General features: G+C 34.8%; 1 protein-coding gene across 2 annotated transcripts in view; it reads left to right on the plus strand.

Annotated features, from left to right (window-relative positions):
- The window catches only part of Gnpnat (glucosamine 6-phosphate N-acetyltransferase), a 40,095-nt gene that overhangs the window by 3,087 nt on the left and 12,580 nt on the right, over window positions 1-24,428 (plus strand). Inside the window, exons 2-5 of one of the 2 annotated variants that reach the window (XM_090398845.1) lie at window positions 2,817-2,936; window positions 3,269-3,331; window positions 10,502-10,632; window positions 18,420-18,481. In XM_090398845.1, coding sequence (XP_090254971.1) covers window positions 2,825-2,936; window positions 3,269-3,331; window positions 10,502-10,632; window positions 18,420-18,481 — 368 coding nt within the window. In that variant the 5' untranslated portion in view covers window positions 2,817-2,824. Of the gene's footprint in view, window positions 1-2,782; window positions 2,937-3,268; window positions 3,332-10,501; window positions 10,633-18,419; window positions 18,482-24,428 lie in introns of both variants that reach the window. The other variant, XM_090398844.1, reaches the window with a different exon arrangement.

Consider the following 24,428-nt stretch of genomic DNA (forward strand, 5'->3'; position numbering starts at 1 on the left):
TCTCAAAGACTGTCTTAACTAGGTGAAAGCAGTAACATTCATCTCATTAAAGCTGTTATGAAAAATTATATAATTATTTTATAATTGTTTAGGATAAATATTTTTGTTTCATTTGAACATTTTTAGTTTTTATATCTTTATTAAAAATAAAGTTGTTTTCATTGTTCGTTTGTGTTCATTTTAGTGTTTGGATTTTTAGGGAAGGTGTGATTATAAAAAGTTTGGGAACCTGTATTGATACAAAATCAGAACAGAATTGATATTAATGGCTCTGAGAGTATGATGCAAGATAGAAGTTTAGGACAAGATATTTAGTGGAATGCTGCTATAGACCAGGAAATGTTTAGGCAAATTAGATTTGCAAGTGCAAAGCAAGTAATCATTATGGGGAACTTTAACTATAGAAATATAAACTGGGCAGAGGAAACAGCATACAGTACTAAGGGAACTGAATTATTGGATTTCTTGAGTAAAACCTCTCTTAGGTAGCATGCAGTGGAAGGAACACGGTGATCAAGAGTTTTGGACTTTGTTATAGCATCAGAGGATTGGATCATGCTATTTATTTGCAGAATGGATTATGATATACTTGTCTCCAGTTGGTGAGAGCGATCATGTCGTTTCTGACTTGGAGGATGAACAGACATATAGAGGTATCAAGGCAGACGGAATGTATGTGAAATTATGAAAGACTTGGAAACCAGCTTGCAGCATTATAATGAATGAAAGTATTTGAAGGAATAGAGGTCAGTAGTGCATGGGAGATACTTAAGAAAAAAATCACAAACAGCACTCGCAGATTGTATACCTTGAGTGAAAAAGATGTTGATTTGGAAGCAAATGAATGATTATTGACACCTCCAGGGAGTTCAAAGACTCATCGAGGGAGAGTGTGCCAACAGCATCGAATGATTGTTCCCCTTCCAACTACTAACCGCACTCAAACTTACTTAACTGAGCCATTAGTAGTAGAGGCTCTACCAATCGACCAACCTATGCCGAACGATTATAGAAATTAAACAAGAATTGTATATGAAAGAGAGATTAGAAAGATTAGAAGAAAGAGAGATTATTGAAGGCATAGTAGATCACACCCAAAGCAGAAGCACTTTTTCATGTGGTGGGGGGGGGTGAAGAGAAACAGAGTTGGAGAACAGTTGCACGAGAAATGGAAAGTGACCAATTGTAAGGAGAGAAAAATTAGAATACAAGAGGAGATAGCACTGCAATCCAAGAAGGAAAAATGGTTGTGAACAAATTACCCTACTGGATGGAGGCAGGACTTGGGTGACCAATGCAGATGACATCATTCAGCTATTTAATTATCATTTTATTAAAATGTTCCATTTTAGTAAAACAGACTTTATTCCTAAAAGGATAAAGAGTAGTGAAGTGTTAGAAGTGAATGAAGAAAATTATTCCAAATACTGAGTATGCTAGATGTCAGTAAGGAAGGGGGAAACTAGGTAGAATTTTGCTACATGTTTTAAGGGGTGCTGTGCCGCTAACCTGGTTGATAATGTAAAGGCAAGTTCCTAGAGATTGGAAGAGGATGAAGCAATGCCATTTCATAAGGGTGGTGGTAAAATAGAATGTTATCAAACTATAGACCAGTTTGTATTTCTTCTGTGGTTAAGATTTTCGAAAACTTGATGAGAACTTGAATAAAAAATTGGGCAGATGAGGGCAATATTATTTATTCAGGTCAACATTGATTTGTTATGGTGCACTCTTGTTTTAGAAATGTGGTTGTCTTTTATGATAGAGTAAGCAGCAGTTGGGGTAAGACATTCACTTTTTTTTTTTTCTCAGAAGCATTTGACAGTGCACCACATGATGATTTGATTTTTAAGTTGCAGTATGCGAGTTTGGATATCAGGTTAGTGGATTGGATTGGTAGCTGGCTTTCTGATAGGTGTCAGAGAGTTGTGTGTGTGTGGGGGGGGACAACAGTATTAGGGAGTAGGAAGGTTACAAATAGAGTTTCGACAGGATTCAGTACTGGGACTGTTTTATGTAAAGCTTTGATCAATTGAAATGCATTTATGTTGAAAAGTATTTACTGGATTGACACTAAGGAGGTTTTTCATTTGGTAAATGAGAAGGAACAGGGATAAGGGGCTGTCTCTGGAAGATGCAAAAGAAGTAGGCTTTTTGTATGTATAGAGGTAGGAGCATGGAATGCATTGCCTATGAGCAGTATGATTGTGTTGTGTAGTGGTGACTTCCTACAATGAGTCTTGCGTCTCCATGTAGGCCAGAAAAATAATAATCTTTCATGGTATCTCTTGACTTCTTTTGGATTCTGTGATGATGGTGATGTTTCAGTGTTATGATAAAAATTAAAATGAAGTTTTATATATATATATAGTGGTTCTAAAATTTGGACATATATTATTGCCTGAACTGGAACTAGCAATATTACTCTTAAGACTGAAATATGTTTACATGGCTGATGTTACATGTATTTAATTGGCTATTCTATACCATGAATTACTTTTGGTGAATTACATGCCATAAAAATTTATTTATATTTTTAATATTTTTGTGGATAAAACCATGTATTCAAAACATATGCCAAGTTATTGTGGCATTTTTGTTTTGAAATTGCAGTTATTTTTAGGCTTAAGAGCATCATTCAAAATACATAATGTTAAGTTATACTTTAGTTCATTTGGAAAATAAATTCTAATGCAGTTGAATCAGTATAATAGTTACATAGTAATAATGTTTTTATTGTATTATAAATATTTTGTTAATTGTTAGTCTTAATTTTGTTTAGCATGAAACAAATGATGAACCATTATTTTCACCAGAAACACTGATGGAAGTGGACTTTAGCAAATGTAGAACAAATTTTAATCCACAGATATCCCTATCCAGCCCTGGAGAAAATTTAAAGATCAGGCCTCTTTCTGCTGGTGACTATGATAGAGGTAAAATTTTATGATATTCAGGCAGTACATTTTTATTGACTTAAGTGAAATGAAAATATTAGCTGAGCTATTATTTATATTGTTTCCATTATATGAATGAGAGAGAACCTGTTTTTACCTTCTGAAATAAGTTAGGAAGAGACAAAAACTTGTTTCAAGGTTGCAACCATACATAACCTAAATACTTGACCCATATTTTGATAATTACTAGTTATCTCTGATCAGGCAGGTTTCTTTTACATTGACATTTCACTTTAATTTTGTAAGTGTTGAGGACTGTGCTCTGCATATTAATACACTTATCCTGTTTTGTTTTTTTCTCCCTTTTGCAGGTTTTATCCAATTGCTTTCACAGTTAACTAAAGTAGGTGATGTTTCCAGAGAAGCATTCTTAAGTGAGTAGAAAGTTAAATCATACTGATTTCCATATACACAAAAAATTAGAAATTAAAGAATAGTGAACATATAGTATTAAAAAAAAAACTTATTGGTTCTTTTAACAAAGCAGAAATTCTACAAATTGTTTCTTAAATCCATTTTTAGGATTGTTTAAATACAACTGATTTCATTTTTAATTAAGGAAAGTTGATCAAAAACTTGATCATGCCAAAAACAAGCCAATTATTGGCTGGATTTTTTCTTTGTATAACTTAAGACAGGTTCCAAATGGTAGCTTGCTTGAAGTTAACATCTGGACCCTGCTGATTGGAATAGCCTAATGATTTAAATCAGGGATTCTCAACTTATAGTATGCATACCACTGGTGATACGTGAGCCACTGCCTTACTGATACATCTAATATCTTGAATTAAATATAGTGGTACGCTACTGGAAAAGGTTGAGAATCCCTGATTTAAATAAATGCTTTAATCTGCAATATAATTCTAAATAGCTTTTAATTATTTTAAAGTTAATAAAAGGAAATTAAAATATTTTTACATGTAATATTCATTTAATATTTTATTAATTTTTCACTAAATGTTTCTGGACACTACAAGTTATTTGTTATTATTATTATTTATTTTTTTTATATTGATTACAGAAAATAATTGGTGATCTGTGCTCCAAGCAAGAAACCAGTAAAAGAAATCTTTCATCAGTTCAAGAAATGTTTTAATTAAATTTTGCTAAATAGTATTTATCAAAAGTTGATTTTTCATCAGCTGCTTGATTAGTTATTAAGTAAGGATATTGGATAACAGTACAAATTAATAAATAGCACCTATTGCTTCTTATGGCAAGAGAGAGAGAGAGAGAGACATTACCTTTTTTGCAATTCTTCATCTGTCTAATTATAATTCTTAAATATTTATTTAAGAGAAGTGAACAGACGGTCTATTGCAGTATCATATTAAAAACAAGAATATTAGGAAGCCTAATAAAGAGGGATAGTAACTTCCCTACCTAAAAGCATGTTTTTTCACCATCTAAGTAATTCTTTGAGCCATTTTACCAACTTTTGCAATATACCCCCCCCCCTGAACTTCAGTTCTCTGTCCACCATTATCCCCAAGTATCTAACCTTATCAATATTTTGCAACATTAAATATCCAATCATTATCCTTTGCCAACAATGCCAATTTATTAGCAAACAACTAATTATCCCTTCTTAAATCTTTCCCTATATCATTGATATACAAATTAAAGAGTAGGTCCTAGTACAGAACCCTGAGGTACTGCACCAGTCACCCTCATTCTCCTAGATTCCACTCCACCATATACTACTCCACGGGCACACCAGTAGTGTCCGGTGCCTGTGTGCAAAACTTTAGTTGGCACCTCTAACCCCCCCCCCCCCAATAAAAAAATCACTTAAAAAAAACGTTTTAAGTATTTCCTCCTCTTTGGCACCTTTACTATCCTGTTGCCTGTGTGCGTTGCACACATTGCACATATGGCCAGTGCACCCCTACTACTCTTTGATGTCTGAAAGGATAGGTATGATAAGTATTGTTTGGATAGCATGAGCCTTTCACTCCTGGATTCCACTCCACCATATGCTACTACTTTGGTGTCTGAAAGGATAGGTACGATAAGTATTGTTTGGATAGCATGAGCCTTTCACGATGAGTCTTTAGACTCCATGGGGATTTCCATGCAATAAGAATAAATGCATACTGTTTTATTTTAGTGTGTTTGAAGAGAATTTCAACCACTAGTATGCTGTTTTGATTACAGATGGAATTTTAATGGGCAAAAGCCTCTGAATGACAATGTAAGTTCACTCTGAAACCCAGGCTTCTCCTTGTGCATACAGCAAAGGGTATATATCTAAAATTCTGAATATAGAATATAAGTTTTTTAAGCATATAATTATAAGATAAGCATATAATTATTTACCTACTTTAATTATTATACCAAGCAAAAATAGACAAAAAATAATTTCAAATAAAAACAAGTATTTCTGTCACCAACATAATTTAGATAGTTTGGAGACTGATGAGTGAATATGTAGGAAGCATTTTGAGAGTGAGTGCCAGTTGTCTGGCTAGAGTAAAACTTGATAGCAGAGTAGAAAATATTGAAAAATTTGGGAAAATGTTAGTGTTTTCAATTTTATTTCAACACTTTCAACAATATTAGCAATATTGTTGAAAGTGTAATGGTAGAAGGTCAGAAAGACAAAGAATTGCTCATAAAAGAAATAGTGCACTTCTGTTGAGTCCTTCAAATGACAAAGCTTGAGATTGAATGATTGGTAGCTGAAGGTAGCAGGGTTTTTTCTCCCGGAAACTCGGGTTTTTCATCCTGCATACAGAAAAATTGGCCCTTCAGAACACGCGCAATAGACAAAAAATACTAGTTGTGGTGGTGGGCGGTAGATGGCATTGATGGAGATGATTGGTAGTAGAGTTTCGGTGTAGTTGTGGAGACAGTGGTATAGTAGGTGTCCTCCCGCAATGAGTCTTCGGATTCCTTGGAGGTGTCACAAATAATAATAATAATAATAAAAAGAGAAAAAAAAACCATGAGGTGTAAGGCAAGAAACAGGAATATATGGCCAAGCAAGAGTAAGACTAATTTTTTTATGGTGATAAGAGGTATACCTAATGAGAGTATGACTAAATCTTGTTTCCCTTTGTGAAAATTAATATTTTTGAAGCTCTCAGGATAAAAAAAAAAGAGTGAAAGAATTGTTTTGGCTGGCAATAATGACTTCAAAGGTGAAAAATATTGTACGAAGGAAGATATGAAAGTTTGTTGAGAGAAAAGAAAGAAGAAGAAGAGTGACAGAGTAAAAACTAAGTTTGCTATCATGCATAGAGGTGAATTGAGGGAGAGGAGGGCAGTGATTGCTAATGAATCAGTGCATGGAACGGTGTGAAGTTTTGTAGGCTGAATAGACTGAACTGAATTTGATTGGGGTAGAAGACTTATATGATGCAGATAGATTGCACTTAAATGGATTCGGAGTTAGATGTCTTGAGAAAGCCTTTCACTGAAAGTGGGGAATTGCAGCACCAGGAAAACCAAAGCTCTTAGGCACCTATGATTCAAGTAAGTGAGTGAGAATAACCAATAAATTTGGAATCTATTCTCTAAAGTGACATAATTGAATAGGAGTAGTTAATACAAAGTGAAAAGGTAGTTGGGGCATAAGGGGATGCTACTGTTTATGTATACCAATGCTTATCAGAATGAGGGGAAGAAGTTTTTGGAATTGGTTGGTCAAACCCTGCCAAAAGTTATAGGCATGAGTGAGATTTAGCTGATAGCAGGTGATGTACTTCATATATTTCAATTGAAGTACATCATTGAAGAATTGGAGGAATATAAGGTATGATATACTCTGGGAGGATAGAGAACATAGGCTGATGGAAGGACACTGCTGATGATCATAGATGAATTGCAGCCAAAAAAGGAATCAGAGAAGCAGGGCAGTCTGGTATAAGATAGAGGCCATTATGACAAAATATATAGTTGGTTGGTATAGGCCAAATGGGGAAAAGAATAATGTGGAGGACATGCATCAGCAAATTGTACAGTAAGTGCAGGTTAAATAATTATTACAAGCGACTTCAACTATGTGGGCATAGATTGGAAAACGAATATAGAATTTATTCACCTAAGAGATAATTACTGTAGAGAGCCTGTGTAGCTCAGTGGATGTGGCGTTTGCATACCACGGCGCTTGGCTGCATGAAGGAAGACTTGGTTTTGAGTCTAGTCGGTGACTAGAGGAAATTTTTCTAAGCCTTTTTTTGACCGGTTCCTGAGTTAGTCGATCTCTGGCATGGGCAAGCAGGTTTTCCCTCCCAGAAACTCGGGTTTTTCGTCCTGTAAACTCAAGAAAATCGACCGTAGAACCCACATTATTTCAGACATTAAATATATTGTGTTAGGGACCATGAGATGGCGGCACATTTGAGCCGTCTCTCTTCACTGCGTACCGCTTAATTAGTGATAGCCTTGGGCCATCCATCTCTGATTGAGTACCAGTGGAGATTGAACTGCCCCACTCAGTCTCCAAAAGTTAGATAGAGCTAAATGGCCTCGCCTACTTCCCGTATATGGGAATAAAAAGGCATTAGATGATGATAATGATGAGATAATTACTTTGGGGGGTGGGGAACGAGTGTTGAATCTGTCATATGATCTGTCTATAACCAAAATGTCTGCATGTTGTTGGCAATTGGCCTAGACTTGGGAGGTCACCAAACATTAATTTTCAGTTAACAAGGAATATATGTTGAACTGAAAGATAGGTGATTATGATAAGTTCCAGTTCATCCTACAGATGTTCAATAAGATTGGGATCAGGGCTGTGTGAAGGTCAGGCAAGTGTAGTGATGTCCATGTCAACAAACCATGAAGTTACAACATCAGAAGCAATGGATATGTTAAAAAAAATTTTAATATTTGACGTCCGTAGACACCGTATGGTCACTGCTGTACCTCACATGGTTTTGGCAATGATGTTTTCTGCTAGAATAAGTGGTAGGGCTGCAGATTCCCTTTCCACACAAAATTTGTAGAACAATCACAAACATCCATGCCCATGGCAGGATTCGAACCTGCAGCCTCTTAGCTGGAGAGCGGACACTCTAACCACTCGGCCAACCAAGCTGGCTAATGGATATGTTGACGTATATAATAAAACGTCGAGTTATCCATTGCCTTTTATTTATTCAAAATCAGCTGCCGCTCATAAATTTAATAAAAAAAATTGTAAGATAATCTGATATCACTAAATAGCAGATATCATTACATGTTCATGGAAATAATAATACACTGCTTGGAAAGAAGTCAATGGACACCATAGTCTGAGGAACAAACAGCCATGGCACCAGTGGCGGCCGGTGAAATTTTAAGTGGGGGTGCTGCCTATACAAAATTAAAAAAAAAAAAAATTTTTTTTTCCCTAATTAGTAACCAATTTATTAATAAATAAATCTACAGATTTATTTATTAAAATTTCTTTTGGGGGGGGGGGGAATTGCTCCTTGGGCTAGCCTATACAAAACAAAAAAAGAAAATAATTATTTTTTTCCTAATCAGTAATCAATTTATTAATAAATAAATCTGTAGAGCATCCCCACTTAAAATTTCACTGGCCGCTACTGCATGGTGCCCATCTTAAGATGTAGGACCTCCTTTTGCTCTGATGACTAAAGCAATCTTACTGGGCATAATTTCCACAAGTGTATGATAGTGATCAATGGGAATTTTGGACCACTCTTCCTGCAGGCATGTAATGAGATCCTGGACTTTTTTTTTGGGGGGGGGGGATGCTCCTTGGCCTAACCTGACGTTCTAGTTCATTCCACAGATATTCAGTAGAGTTGAGATTGGGCTCTGTGGAGGTTAATCATGTGTGGTGATGCTCATGTTCACAAACCAGGCAGTTACAGCAGCCTTATGACACAATGCATTGTCTTGCTGAAAGAGACAACGGTCAATTCTGTAGAAATGCCACAAAATAGGAAGCATTGCATTATCCAACATGTTCAGATATCTCTCGGAGTTAAGCGTTCATGGCACCACAAACAAGACCATACCATCACACTGCTACCTCCAAATTTCATAGTTGGGTGTTATGTATCTTAGTAAGAGACATCCACCAGGCATCTGCCACACTCCTACCTGTTCATCTGCTTAGTAGAGGGTGTAGCTAATTCATTGCTCCATAACATAGCTTTCCAAGTTTCTGCTTCCCACTGTATACACTCTTTGTACCACTGAAGATGACACTGCTTGTTGGTTCGGGTAATGTATGGCTTGCTTATTGTGGTCTTACCAAGGAAACCCATATTGTGAGCCTCATTTCTGAATGTTTTAGTTCAGATTCATGTAACAGTTGATTCCTGGAACTCTGCATTTAATGTATTGGCTGACTAAGGGCATTTTTACGTATTATCCTTCATAGCAATCTATGGTTATTTTTGGCGAGGGGGGGGGTCATCCACTGCAGGTAGCACTTGCAGTTGACTCCCTATTCATTTATCTCAGTATAGAATAATCATTGATTGTTGATCTGGATGGCCCAATGGGTCAGTAATTTGCTGAATAGATCGATCTGCAACTTGGCATCCTATCACAATGTCTCTTTCAAGTTCTGTCAGTTTCCCTTCTTACAGCCATTTCACCTGGACGCATTTTCAGTGACTTTAGAGCATCATCCTCCAGTTTATTCTGGCTACAAACACGTGATTCGTTACATGGCATGATGCATCTTCCCCATGGGGGGGGTCTCCTTTGATTTCTTTCCAAGCAGTGTATTTTTTTTTTTTATATATATTTATTATATTATGCCTCTGATAATATGGGCGTGTTGTGGAGTATATACAGCTTTGCAGACAAATAGCTAAAATCAAGGATATTAGTTCCCATTCTTGACTTCAGTTAGATAGGTAGTTCACAATATAATTAATATTGTGCCTCCATAGCGCAATTGGAAGAACGACGGTACATTGCGCCCTTCGATTGGAATAGGCCTAAGTTTGATTCTCGTCGCGACGGGAGGAATCTTTATCTGGTCAATTTCAATCGAAGGTGAGTTAGCCGATCTCATACGGAGGTAGCAGGGTTTTTTCTCCCAGAAACTCGGGTTTTTCATCCCACATACAGACAAATCGGCCCTTCAGAACACACGCAATTTACAGACAAAACATACTAGTTGTGGTAGTGGTGGAGGTGGGTGGTAGATGGCGTTGATGGAGATGGTTCGGTGTAGTGGTTGAGACAGTTGTAGGTGTCCTCCCGCGATGAGTCTTTGGACTCCTTGGAGGTGTCACGAATAATAATAATAATATTTTGGAGACTAAATTTATTTTTTTTTTCTTAATTTCCATCTATTACAAGAGGTAAGCAGAAGAAGTCATCAGTGTGTCACTTGCATACATATGTTAAAAAAAAAGTTCCATATTCTTTATTTATTATTATTTGTATTCCTTACTGTTTTCAATAGTTCTTAAATCACCACCCTGTTGGATATTTTCAAAATTTATAATTTGCCTTAATGGAAAGTAATTAAAATTTCATAGTATAGGCTATTCAACAGAATTGAAAATCTATAACTTTCATTTGCTTTTTTTAATATTTAATGAATACTATAAAATTTTCAGAAAGATTTCACTCAATGAAAGCATGTGAAGATTCATATTATGTAATAGTTATTGAAGATTCGACCATTAATCAGGTAGTAGGCTCAGCATCATTGATAATAGAACAAAAGTTTATTCATTCAACTGGATTAGTAAGTCTGATTTTCATTTTCTATCATACAGAATGCTGTTTATTACATGTAACTATAAATTTCTCTTTCATGCAGCCCATGGAATGGAATTCCAATTAAACATTTGTCTGGAGATAACAATTATCTCAAATTAAAATACAAAATGTCTACTTTGCTATATTATAAATGACAAGCTTATTATAAAAATTACTTAATTGGTAAGGAAGAATCTCAGGGTGCTCTTTAACTTAAAATTCTTATTCTATCAAAAGAGGAGATGAATTTACTACAGTTCCAAATAAAATACCCAACTTAGGTTTCCTCCGTAACACTGAACATAATATGTCCACTCTCTCCAGTGAGGGTGCCCAACAAACCCCATCAGGAGGTCACTTCTATACTACAGAAAGCCAAACTTCCTCCTTCGAACATTTCTTTATTAGAAAATAAAGCTTTAAAATTACTAAGATGCAACAATTCATCTCATTACAAAAGCAGACAAAGGACAGTCATTGCTGTTATGGACTCCATAGAATACAAAAGGAAAACATTTCTTTTGCTATGTGATCCACTCACCAGGAACTTCATCACAATGCCATTAACAGCAAACTCAGAAAATTAAACTCACTACTAGATGAAGTCACCAGTCTTGATGGGGATACTATAGACAAAACATATTTTGCTATAACCCAACATGTCTAAGATCCATAAGGAAGGCATTCCTCTTAATCTTGTTGTGGATCGTGTAGATTCTTCTACATATTGCATGGCTAAGCTTTTAGGCTGTTTATTGAAATCTTAAATTCGCAACTACTGTTCTTTAATAAAAAAAAATTCTTCTGATTTCCTGGATATAGTGAGAGATCTTTCCCTTCAAACTAAAAACTTAATGGTCAGTTTTGATGTTGAATCCTTATTCGCTAATATTCATCTGGAAGATTCTCTTCATCTGCTCTCACAAGCCTTTTTGTTGGATATAGTTGAATTATTCAACCCTGTCATTCACTCAAGTTATTTTATCTGTCCAAATAGAATTGACAGACAAGTCGAAGGAACTGCTATTAAGAATCCACTCTATTATTCTCTCGTCAGCTTTTATACAGAACATCTACACAAAATCCTTTTCTCATCCATAAAACTTCAGCCTTCATTTTGGGTACAGTGTATAGATGACATCTTTATTATCTGGCTCCACAATGAAGATAGATTACCTGCCTTTCTACCAAAAATAAACTGTCTATATCCATGAATTAATTTCATGATGGAAATAGAAAAACAAAAACTAGCTTTCCTAGATTTCTTTCTCTCTCTCTCTCTCTCTCTCTCTCTCTCTCTCTCTCACACTCTTCTTCAAGTGGACTGATTACTTCTGTTTATTGAAAACCTACCTTGACTGTGTATCATATTCAACAGCAATCTGCTCATCATTCAAGAAGTTCTTGAGCAAGAACTTCTGGATGTCAAACGTTATAAGCATCTTAATGGCTTCTCGGAATGGGGGTATATAACATATTTTTGATTCTTATAAGCCAAGCTTAAACAACAGTGAAACAGTATGAAGAATTCCTGTCCCATATATTTCTGGCATCTTGCAACTAATCTCTGGAATCCTTAAAAAGTATTATCTAGTGGCTACATTCATTCTTTTCAACATACTTTCATCATGGATACAGATTGTTTATTTTTGATCAAAAGGCAGATAATCTATCTTCGTTATGTAACCATATAGCAAAGATGTCATCCATACACTGTACCCAAAATGAAGGCTGAGGTTATATGGATGAGAAAAGGATTTCGTGTAGATGTTCTATATAAAAGCTGACGAGAGCATAATAGAGTGAACTCCCAATAGCAGTTCCTTCAACTTGTCTGTCAATTAGCCATGGTTCCCATCATTTAAAGACAAACAATCCTCTATGCTCTTCCTAGTATCTGCAAAGTCCTTTGTGACTGTCACCTTTCTTACTTTGGACAAACTGGATGTTCAGTGGAGAAAAGAGTGTAAGAATACCTGTGGTACATTGCTACTAAAAAAATTTGAGAAATCTGAGCTAGCACATCATGGAATTAATACTGACTACAGTATCCTATGATCTGAAACATACTTACTCCATTGTTGGCACTGCCAGAAGTTCGACCATCTGTTTAAAGAAAGTGTGGAAGCCTTACTTCACCATCTGAACCTGAATTGGAATGATTTCCACTCCATAATCAAAGATTCACATTGCTCTTACTATTTTAAATAATCCATTGTTCATGTTTTGCTTTGTATTCAAACTGCCATGATGACCTGTAATTTTCAGGTTGAAATATTTACATATCTCATCTCATCTCATCTTCCTTTTCCCTCTTTTTTTTACCTTGTGGTGTCGAGGGTTTATTAATCATCGGACCTCAACCATTCACAGGATAAGGTGGTCAGTCCTACGCCCCAGTGTATCCTATGTCCGCAGTGGTGTTGAGTTCTCAAGGCCGGTTTGCCTGCTTTGCGTGATGAAAAAACCCAGATAAACTGGGGAGGAAAACCCTATTGTCCACGCCCAAGACCGGCTAACTTGGCTATGGCTGAGGAAGATCCTTCAGCTCTTCATGGCACCGAAGGGAATTGAACTTCGGACACTCCTTCCCCAGGCATATGGTTGTGAAGCACACAGCCACTAGACTAACTGCATGGACTATATTTGCATATTAAATATATTATTCATGCTTCTTCCTGTGTTATCATGTTAATTTTTTAAGTATATATTTTAGATTTACTTTACATTGACTTTCAAGATGAAGAAGAGAAAGATAGCTCTAAGATATCGTATTAATTTATAAAATGTGTTAGTAAATTTTAAAGAAATAATTGTCATAAAATTATCTAAATTACAATTGAAATTTGTGACTCATACTGTTCGACCACAGATGAGAGAACCCTTGACACTTCTGTATATGGCAGAAGATGACGAATTCATTCCGATAATAGGGTAATCAGTCTGTCTTGTGGGATTAGTTTGTTTATTATTACATGTATGTTGGAAATTTCTTTTGTGAACATTCTAGTTTTTAAAGTGATAATTACTTTGCTTGTAGGACAGTTGGAAAATCTGACGTATAGTATTAACAACATTTTAAAAATGTATAAAATAAAAAATATTGTAAGTGAAATTTATTTTTAAGTTTATTATTTAAAAAAGTAATAATTATATGGAAAAAAAATTCATTTCAAATGCACTTAGCCATTCTAAAATTAAAGTTGAGAGAACTCGCACTTTAATGTTCTAACCCAGCAAAGGTTGGTCGATTGTTAGAGCCTCTGCTATTAATGGCTCACGCAAAAAGTTAAGCGGGTTTGAGGGCAGTTAGTAGTTGGATGGGATTCAATCGTTTGATGCTGTTGGCACACTCTCCCTCGATGAGTCTTTGGACTCCCTGGAGGTGTCACATAATAATAATAATAAACTGATTAATTATTTATGACTTGTTGTGATTTTAACAAAACCCGTGCATAAAATTTTGAAAAAAATTATGCATGGGTTTTGTCAGTCTTTTATCAAATCCTTTTAATCTTCCATCATCTGAAGCCGTGTCCAAATCACCATTACTCTCATTTATATTAATCACAAAGGGTTCACATAATTCTTCGATAATTTTGTCTCTGTCCTAGTACATATTTTCCAATAAAGCGATGTGAGAGCAGTATTTTTATTTTCTTCAGTTTTGAACTGTAGGACTTAAAATGGTTTGACAAATAAAATTCTTCATTTCTGCACAAACATACTTAATAGCATTAATATCACAATGGTATTGTGGTGGTCTCAAAGCTAGAAATTGATACCCTTTAAGCATCGTGTTGAATTTGAATAGTTTAGTTTTGGGTGAGTTTCTTTTGACCAAGTTGAGCAATTAGATTTTTCACACATGTCTGGGGAATGAGAAATGTTATTTGCAGAGATCCAATCCATAATGGCTTTTAACTTATTAGAAGAATTTGGAACTTTGTTTAATAGTGATATGAAGCATTATCAAATATAACAACCTTCCTAAAAATGCGGTTTGGAATCAGCTTTTCTTCTGCCCACTTTTCAAAGATCGTAGAATTCATTTGCCCATGGTAATGTTAAATCTTGAATGAAAGAGAATTTATAATGTTATTACCTTTCATTCAGATTTAACAAGTATCTAATTCTCGATGTAATACTTGTATATTAATGAATTAATGAAAGGAAATTGAATGTAAATGAAATGATAGTAATATCCTTGATTCGAAATTTGCTGAATATTGTATTGTCAAATGTCTTATAAAGAAAAAAAAGGGGGGGGGGGAAGCAATTTAGGAATGGGTGAAATATGTGTTAGTATGTGAACATTAGGCAAAAATCCCAGACAAGATAAGAAGATTAAATCATGACCTGAGGCCATCACATATGCAAGGGTCTACGTTGCGCAATGGGGGGGGGTCTCCCATTGATGAGAACGAGAAGTGTTGGAATGGAGCGCAGAGGAATTGAGGTGTTGAGGGAGTATATAGTTGGCGACAAAAAATCAAGGCTTTTTGCCTTTTGGTTTTTGCCTCAGATCTGTTCCAGTGAGGTTGGGGTGAGATGAATGAGAGCGGCTATGCAGCCAAGTAGAATGGCAATGTGCGTATAGGTCTCGGCGTAGCAGAAGGTCAGCGTAGGCCGAGAAGGAAATGCAGAACCTCATGGACCAACATCAGCAGCAGTGCTTCATGAACATCGTAAGCAATGAATCATGATCGTATTCGCATATCTACCTTCCAGAAGCAAGAATCTAAGGAACGTATCAGCTAGGTAACCTCGTTGAAAAGGGACCAGATGAAGAAAACGCGAGCCGTATAATTCCAATTGATGATCGCAAGTATAAGCCAGTGAGATCTCAACACCTCGGTAAAGTAAGAACTTTTTTAAAAATTTTGTATACAAAGAAAGTTAGATTGTGATGGTAAAAGGGACTAATTAGAATTGTGATTTATGAAGTGTTGTAGGACTTTAGGAGTTGAACCATGAATAGGGAATGATTGATTTGAGTCAGAAAACTTGAAAAACTGCAGTGTGAAAAATATTTTAGTTTGCCATTGTCGGGTAGTTCTTGAACCATTGATTGTGTGAAAATAATCTAGGGGTGTTAAGTAATTAGAAGGACATCCCATTTAAATAGTATTAGATTACATTTCATGTTGTAAGGGAACTAGAATGTCCATGTTACGTCGAGTTATCTTATTTTACCATTCATACCAACATTAGTTAAGTTAGTGTCTATGAAGATAATTGTAACTTGCTTTATTAGTAAGGAATAAAATTTTTCTTGTCAACCAAATAACTTGCCTGATCACTAATCTCGATGCACCACTCATAAAGAGAACCTATGCGTAAAATTATTGGGGATAGTCACGACTGCAGTGCAAAATAAGAATATATTAGATTATTATGTTTGGAAATAGAGAAGGAAAGGATACAGGATCGTGTGCCATACTAGGTGTTTGCTCTTAGATCAAGAAATTTCTCTTATCTATAGAATTTTGGTGGCGCAGCATAAACAAATAAATTTTCCGAAATTTGAAACAGGGTTAACGCTAGTATTCTAACACAGAAATTGGCTCTAGCCAAAGACATTTCCTTTGTCTATCGAGTTTTGTACACATGGGCAATACACTAATAGCAGCCAAAGGGTAGAGGTAACAATAAGGATAGAGTCTGTAAGAATTGTATAGGACAAAAATTTTAGAGTTGAAGAAATAACAAGTAAAAAATAAAAATAATACAACATAAACCAAGATGCAAGGAAAGGATATAAGATCATAGAGGAGTAAACACAATCAACAAATAAATTCGTACTCATTATACATTGTAAATATGTATATAAAAATTTTACAGTAATCTCCAGTTGTTGGATTGGCTTTCCAAAGTAAATTTGAATTGGGTAGTAAACCCATTTCTCCACCTGTACATAAAATTATTATGCAGCTCGAGGCATTTCTGGTTTGTAGCACCCCACATTCTTCTTTAGATTGCCAACATTTTCCAAAAGTTAAATTACTATCAATCCAAGTTTCACCGAGATACACAATTGGTCATTTCTCTTCCCTGAAATGTCGCATTGCTCTCAAATACTGCATTCTAGATAAAAACTATTTCGCTTCACTCCATGATAAGTTTCCTTTTATTCTGTGATTTTTTTGAAACAAAATGAGATTTCATGAAGTATTTTTCTTAAAGCTTCTCTTTTCCAAGGAAAATTAATTTTTTCTTTCAGCACAGGAATCAATTTAGGAACAGTTGGCACTTTTTTCTCACCCACATAATATTCATGAATAGTTCTTTCAAAATCATTGAAAGCTATGTTTTCAATGGTTTTCTTTCGCTGGCAATTTTTAGAAGATTTTTTTAAATTTTGGCTTATCTTCACCTTTTGATTCCCTACAAATTCTTGTGATAGTCAACGCCAATATTCCTGCAATTTCACTTGAGTGTTTTGTGGTCTAAGAAATTGGAATAAGGAGACTGCCTTCTAATGATTCTTTTTTGCAGAATACCAGCACATTATGCAGTATTCTTTTAAGCACTACTTAAAGGTTTAACACCAGAACTTGTGGAGAGTACTGGATCCATCATACAAATAAATATGAAAAAAATCAATGCAAAAAAAGCGATAACAAAAAGCAAGCTAGTACAGTGACAGACAAGAAAGCACATGATTTCACTTGTTCATGACGAATTTGTACATCCTTTATTTCTTTCTCCCCTTCAGCATGATATGACTCTTCTTGGCACTCTGCCAGCTATGCTTCTCTCAACTGTGGACAGACAATACTTCAACTTTATTCCAACATCTCTTGAGTCTTAGATTATATACTGGTTTCCATAAATTAAGATAAAGAGAAAAATCATGATAACTTAGTGGAGGTGGGAGTAACACACGAAAGTCAGGTACATTATGTAAAAAGTGATCCTGAGTCTGGTTGTTTTTGTATGCAAATGAGTGGCACTGTCAGTTTTCTCGGTGGATTAATTTGGTCAGAAGTGCCTTAGAAGTACAAAATTTTAGATATGACAATATTGGAGTGCTCACAAGTAACAGATTGATTTTGAGGAAAATTGTTGATAGGAGATTAATAATAATAACTTAATTATGTAGTGCTGTTATAGTAACCTGAACACCCCTTTGGAGTACATATCAGGAAATTGATGATAATTTTTTGTTTTGTTCATCAGAACAATGCACCTGCCCACAAAGGTGTTTTGGCAATGCGAAAATTAAGGGATCTGCACTATGAATTGTTGGAACATCCACCCTACTCTTCCTTGCTGGTCAGCGTTTTTCTTCAAATCAAGAAGTGATTGAAGGTGTAGAAGTATTTTGCAGATCTTACTGAGAACCACTACAGGGATGGGATAATGGCACTGCAGCATCGCTGGAATAACTGTATTAGCCTTAAGGGAGAACGAAATAATGAAATTTTCATTGTTAGGCCGAGAACATTTCAGACCATCCTTGTATATAAGAAGGATGAAGGAAGGAAGTATGTGTGAGAGAGAGAGATGATGCTGTTGCCAGATATCTTTGAATTACACTTTGAACTATCAATTAGCATTCAATATAGGTAACTTGCACAGTATAACAAGCTATAGATATATATTTCTATGATAAAGAAAATTCAAATTCACAGCAAACCGTTCAATACAATACTGTTTTTGTTTTCTTCGTTTCCGTTGAGTTTGCTATAAATGAGGGTCAACCTTTTACAGGCATTAGACAGATATTAATAGAGAAATTACTTTTTTAAATTTTCTTTCTCTTTTTAGAGAGGAAGACTTGAAGATGTTGTCGTAAGTGATGCTTACAGAGGAAGACAGTTGGGAAAGTTGTATGTATTTAATAATGAATGTCTATAAATTATTTAAATATATATTATTCTACTAAAGTCATAAGACATGTTTTATATCTGCACATCTTTATTTACCGAAATTGTGTTGTTCTATCTTTGGCCTTATTAGCTGCTTCATTTGGCAGGCAGTTGATCTCATCGCCTCAGTTATCTATTCATTATTTATAAGCATCTCAATTCTTTGAAATGCTAAAACTGCCTGAAATCATTTGTGCTGGATAGAGTGACGTCCTGTTGTAACACAGTTCTATAAAAAAGAGAAAAATGCAAAATAACATTTTGTGCTTTCTTTTCTCAGTAGAAGTTGATATGCTTTCTCTGTCTTAATGGTTTAACAGCATTTACTAAGTGGAAAATGCTGCTAAACCATTGGGAGAGAGGAAACATTACCTTTGCCAAGAAAAAAAAAAAAATTCAATAGGCTTTTATAGTGGTTGTGTAACGAATCCCTTGTGGAAATGAAATACTTGCTTTCAATTTTATTCAGAATATATATATATATATATATATATGAAAACATGCCACAGCTTCAGAAATGCTGAAGTATGTAGGTATAAAAGTCTTACAGTGGCTGCACTGCATAATTCAGAAGGCAAATTCTGGATTATTGGAGTAGAGCTCTCATAGTATCCATATATAAAAAGGGAAATAAAACTGAATGTGAGAATTACAGAGGTATTTCCCTACTGAGTGTTCCTGGCAAGATTTATGGAAGTATACTTGAGAAACGGTTGATGATTGTGGAAGAGAAGCTTAGTGAAGAACAAGCTTTATTCAGGCCAAACAGAGGCTGTCAGGATCAAATCTTCACTTTACAACAAATAGTCGAGAAAGCATGGGAATATAACAAAGATCTGTATTTAAGTTTTGTCGATTTGGAAAAGGCATATGACAAGGTGCCAAGAGAGAAGCTATTCAATATGCTACAGTTATATGGTGTCAATGGGGCATTATATCAAGCAATACTTAGTCTTTATTTGAGTTGCAAGTCAGGAGTTAGAATTGAAGGGGGTACAGGAAGACGGTTTAATGTTAAATCTGGTGTGAGACAAGGATGTACATTATCCCCTCTGTTATTCATTATCTATATGGATCACATTATGAAGGAAAGTGGTATTAAACCTGATAGCAAAATTGGAGGTGTTAATGTCAGCTCTTTGCTTTATGTGGACGATGTTATACTTCTAAATAAATCTGCAAAAAGTCTGCAAGATTTCCTGACTAAATTGAATAACTGTTGTAATGGATGTGGTATGAAGGTCAGCAATAACTAGACAAAGACAATGAAAATAGGTAGAAGAATTGAAAATATCAACTGTATTGTGAATGGAGAACCTATAAAACAAGTAAAACATTTCAGCTACGTAGGCACGATTTTTAGTAAAATGGTAAATTAAATATGGGAATAGACAACAGAATCAACAAAGCTGGTATTGTAGGAAGTCAACTGAATAAATTTATATGGAATAAGAGAGAAATTAGTCAAAACAATAAATTAGCTTTATTGTACAAGATAGTGTTCAAACCAATTTTAATTTATGATTCAGAAGTAAAACACTTGCCAAAGTATGAGAGTCCTGAGAAAGATTAGGGGCATGAACAATGGCATTATCATATTAAAAATGAGGATATTAGGAAAGAACTTGACATTGTCAGCATCCAGGAATGTGTTAGCAGAGCTAATCTCAGATGGTATGGTCACTTAAACAGAATGGGCAAAGACAGATTAACAAAAACAAGTGTTCTCTGCCAGGTTGGCAGGAAAAAGAACCAGAGGAAGACTAAGATATAGGTGTACTGATATGGTAAAAAGTGCCTTAGAAGATAGAAATGTAAGATCTGATAATGTTGGAGTCTTGACAGGTAACAGACTGATTGGAGGAAAATTGTAGATAGGAAGTTGGTAATGATGTAAATTTTTCATGTAGTACTATCATATCTTGTACACCCCTTGCGGGTACATGGCAGGAATTTGATGATGATTCCACAACTTAATTCAGATGACTTAAGTTTACTGTATGAATGGTTAAGTACAGTGAAAAGTCTGCAGGTGTTCAAATCCTCTCAATATTTTTCCATACAAAAGTCCAACCAACAAAGAGCATTTCCAAAATCCTTTTCACAAACATATTTATCTTCACTTCTGATGAGAGCACAAATATTATTAAATAGTTTCAAAAAACTGTCAAAAAGTAGTAAGCTTCTACATAATGAATAAGGTATCTTATTAAAAGCATCCTTTGTCTCTAATTGTTACATTTATAGAAAAAAATCTTACTTTAGATAATCAGATGAGTATTGATGCTTAAGTATTGGAACTGCAGACAGTAAAACTATATGAATGATATCGAATTAGATAAAAACCATTATAAAATAATATTTTAAACCAAGTTTAAAATATTATACTTCTGGCATTTTAAATGTAACTATCTGAAGTTCCAGAGATTTTAAAATAAAAAAAAAAAAAATCATTTTCTTGTCTTTCAGTATGTCTCAGAGATTGCAAGGGTCTGATCTCCAATCATCTCAGTCTAACATCAAAAGAAACAAAGGAAAAGATTCTAATGTACCAATAAATAAACATCATCATCATGCATATCAAGGATTTATGCCTAGCATGGCCTGTTCCGGCCTTAGAAGTAATCGTTTAGGAAGACGTCCTGGTTTTCTTTTTCCTAATGCCTTGTACTTTAAGGCTTGTTTTGGTAATCTTTCTGTTTTCATTCTTTGAATGTATTCCATCCATTTATGTTTATATTTTTTAATTTTTTCTATTACTGGTTCTTGGTTTAATTCTTTCATAATTTTTTCATTTATTTTGTGATCAAATAGGGTATACTTTGCAGTTTTTCTCATAAACTGTATTTCTGCTGTTGTTAATCTTTGTTTGTCTTTTTGTTTTATTGTCCAGATTTTGCTTCCATACATTAAGACTGGTAGGGCTAATGTATTGTATACTTTTAGTCTGGTTTGTTTTTGAACTAGGTTTGGTTTAAATATAGAGTTAATTACCTGTTATTTTTAAATATTTTGCAATTTTTATGTTTATATCTTTTTCATTTTCATATGTGATCCTGCATTCTAGGTAGTTAAATGAATTCACCTGTTCTAAGATCTTGTTATCTATTACTATTTTAGTTCTTGCTGGATAAATAAACATGATCATAGAAATGTCCTCCTATTTCACAGAAAATAAACATATCCCACCTATAGAACAAGCTATAATCATTAATTTTCAAGATAATGCAATGAGGTTACACTGCTTTAAAATTCTCAAAATCTAATCATAATCACACAATAAATATAAGGACCATATATCCTCTTGTTTGTAAGACAAGGCTTTCAGGTTAAATAACCAGTTAACCAGTCTGGAGGTGTTTTTTCCCCCTCCCAAAGACTTCAGTTTTTTTCAACCAGCAAAGTAAAAAAACTGAATCGAGAATACATGCCATTGATACTAGGCTGGGTTGTTTCATTTTCCATAATTTGAAATAATCCAGCTCGCTCATCTAGTGGTGGTACCTTGAAAGAAAAAGAAATAATATGTAAGTTCCTTTTCACAACTACAAGCACTGCTGTTTCTATAAAACAGATGCATACTTGCACTGTTTTTTTATTATGAACTGAAATGGCAGTTAAATCATGAACATACTGTCATTTTGTCTTTGCTTGTAAATTTTTCATGCATTTCTTAATTTTCTTTCTTTGGCTGTGTTTTCGGGTTTTCATATCATGTTTAAAATTATTTTTGATCTCTGATGTTTCAGGTGGTTCTTTTTAAAATGTCATGGGCATGTTATTTTATGAGTTTCACTCATTGTCTTAATCATATCGTTTTAAATTATGCACTTTTAAAAGTCAGTCAAGCATCATTAGTTATTTGATTATTAGAGGCAAGATTATAGAGGCATGCTTTTTTTTTTTTTCGATGCACTTAAAGTACTATAAGCAAAAGTTGCCTTGAATAAGATAATTGTTGTTGGTGATGTTGGAAGCTTACTGCATTTTGATTATTTCAAGATGCCGCCCATAAATCTAGGAGTTTAGTATCTTTTTAAATTAAATTTTCAACCAATTTTAATAACTTTCAGGCTTTTAATAATGTATTATCAACATATTATGGAAGACTATGTAAAATTTCTGGTAGAAAGACTCTTGCACTTCCTTTTAAGCATTAGAAAATTACATTGTCTTGGCTCTGCCCTAATTCTACATTCCAGTTGATCCCACGGGTCAAGGCTTTGTTGTTGTTCTCTTCAAAGTCCATGTTTATAATCATTGGTTTGTCACAAGGAACATTATCTCCAAACTTCATCATTAGAATAATGCATGCTCAGTTTTCAAAAAAAAAAGTTCTCTCTAGGTTCATTAGAATGAAAGAGAACGTAACATTACTAATCACCCTGTAACACTGATTTCTGTTGCTCCATGGTCCAGGTTCTGTGTGCCATTCATTATTGCTAAAAAACACTTGTAAGGTGTAGCTTCTATCAGGAAAATATTTATAGTATGCTCTCTATCATGGATTGCTTGTTGCAAAGACTGCACAGAATTTGTATCTTTAAATGCAGACCCTCCTACATTCTGAGATGAGATAACTAGTCTTCTCAAGGCTCATTACCTCAATTTTTTTCCAGCCTGTTGCATCTGTGGATTTTGGAATGTGTAACTGCAAAGCAGTAATGCCTACATTCCAAATGTTCCCCAAATGAAATACTGTTATCTTTCGTGCACTCATTGTTTTAGCATATAAGACTGGGATTATTTTAAGCAAACTGCCTCACCTTCTTATTTATGGGCTACAAAATTTAGATGTTGCATGGTCACATTCATTTCCTTCAGTTGGAGGAGGATGTCCTGTGACTTTGTGATTGCCTATCTTTTTTAATTAATATTTATTATTATTATTGAGGGAGGCCACACACACACCAGCTATCATACTTATTCTTGAATTCATTCACACTGCTTGCACTCACAACATCCAATGGCAATCCATTCCAATCTCGCACCACCCTCAGAGAGAAAAATCTCAGCCCTCGCCCCGTTCTTAGCAGAATTAATTCTCAGCATCCAAGGATGCCCTCTTGTCCTTTTCCCACCCTCAGTAAATTGAAAAATTCCATCAACTGAAATTCTGTAGAACTCTTTCAGAAGTTTGTAAGTTTCAATCATATCACCCCTCTTTCTCCTGTTTGCTAATATTTGCAGTCTACAAATTCTCAATCTGTCTTCATAATCATTTTTAACAGTCTCCTTTGCACTCTCTCCAATATATCAGAATCACAATGGAAACTAGACCTGCGCACAATAGTCTAAGCAAGGTCTTATCAACCCCCTTGTAAAGCAACTAAATGATATCCTTATCTTTACATGTGAATGTTCGTTTGAGCATTGCAATTATCTTTTGAGTTGTATTTGCAATCTTTGCTACATGGCCCCTGAACTTAACTTCCTATCTACTCACACTCCAAGATCCCTAGCCTCATCATTTCTTCAAGCATAATCCCACCAATATAATACGACATTGGATATCTAATCATGCCAAAGTGCATGACTACATTTACTGACATCCGTTTTCCCATGCCCATAATTCCAGCCTATTCAAATCATTCTGCAAGTACTGCGTATCAGCAGCATTTCTGATTATCCTACCTACCTATCTTTGCATCATTAGCAAATAGCTGTATGTCACTTGTCAAATCCTTCATAATATCATTAATGTATAGTATTTAATCCAATGTTATTCAATGTATATATTGAATAACATTGGATTAAATCTTGTAGACTCACATCCCCCATCTACCACTTTTTGATATCTGTCAGTCAGCCATCTTCTTATCCATGCTAATATTCTATAATCCAAACCCATATTCTACAATTTATGCAATGGTCTACCATGCTGTATTCTGTCAAAAACTTTAGCAAA

This window comes from Typopeltis vanoorti, chromosome 10, assembly GCF_054136105.1.
Source record: "Typopeltis vanoorti isolate ZY-2024b chromosome 10, IOZ_Tvanoo_1.0, whole genome shotgun sequence".
In the NCBI taxonomy this organism is placed as follows: Eukaryota; Metazoa; Arthropoda; class Arachnida; order Uropygi; family Thelyphonidae; genus Typopeltis; species Typopeltis vanoorti.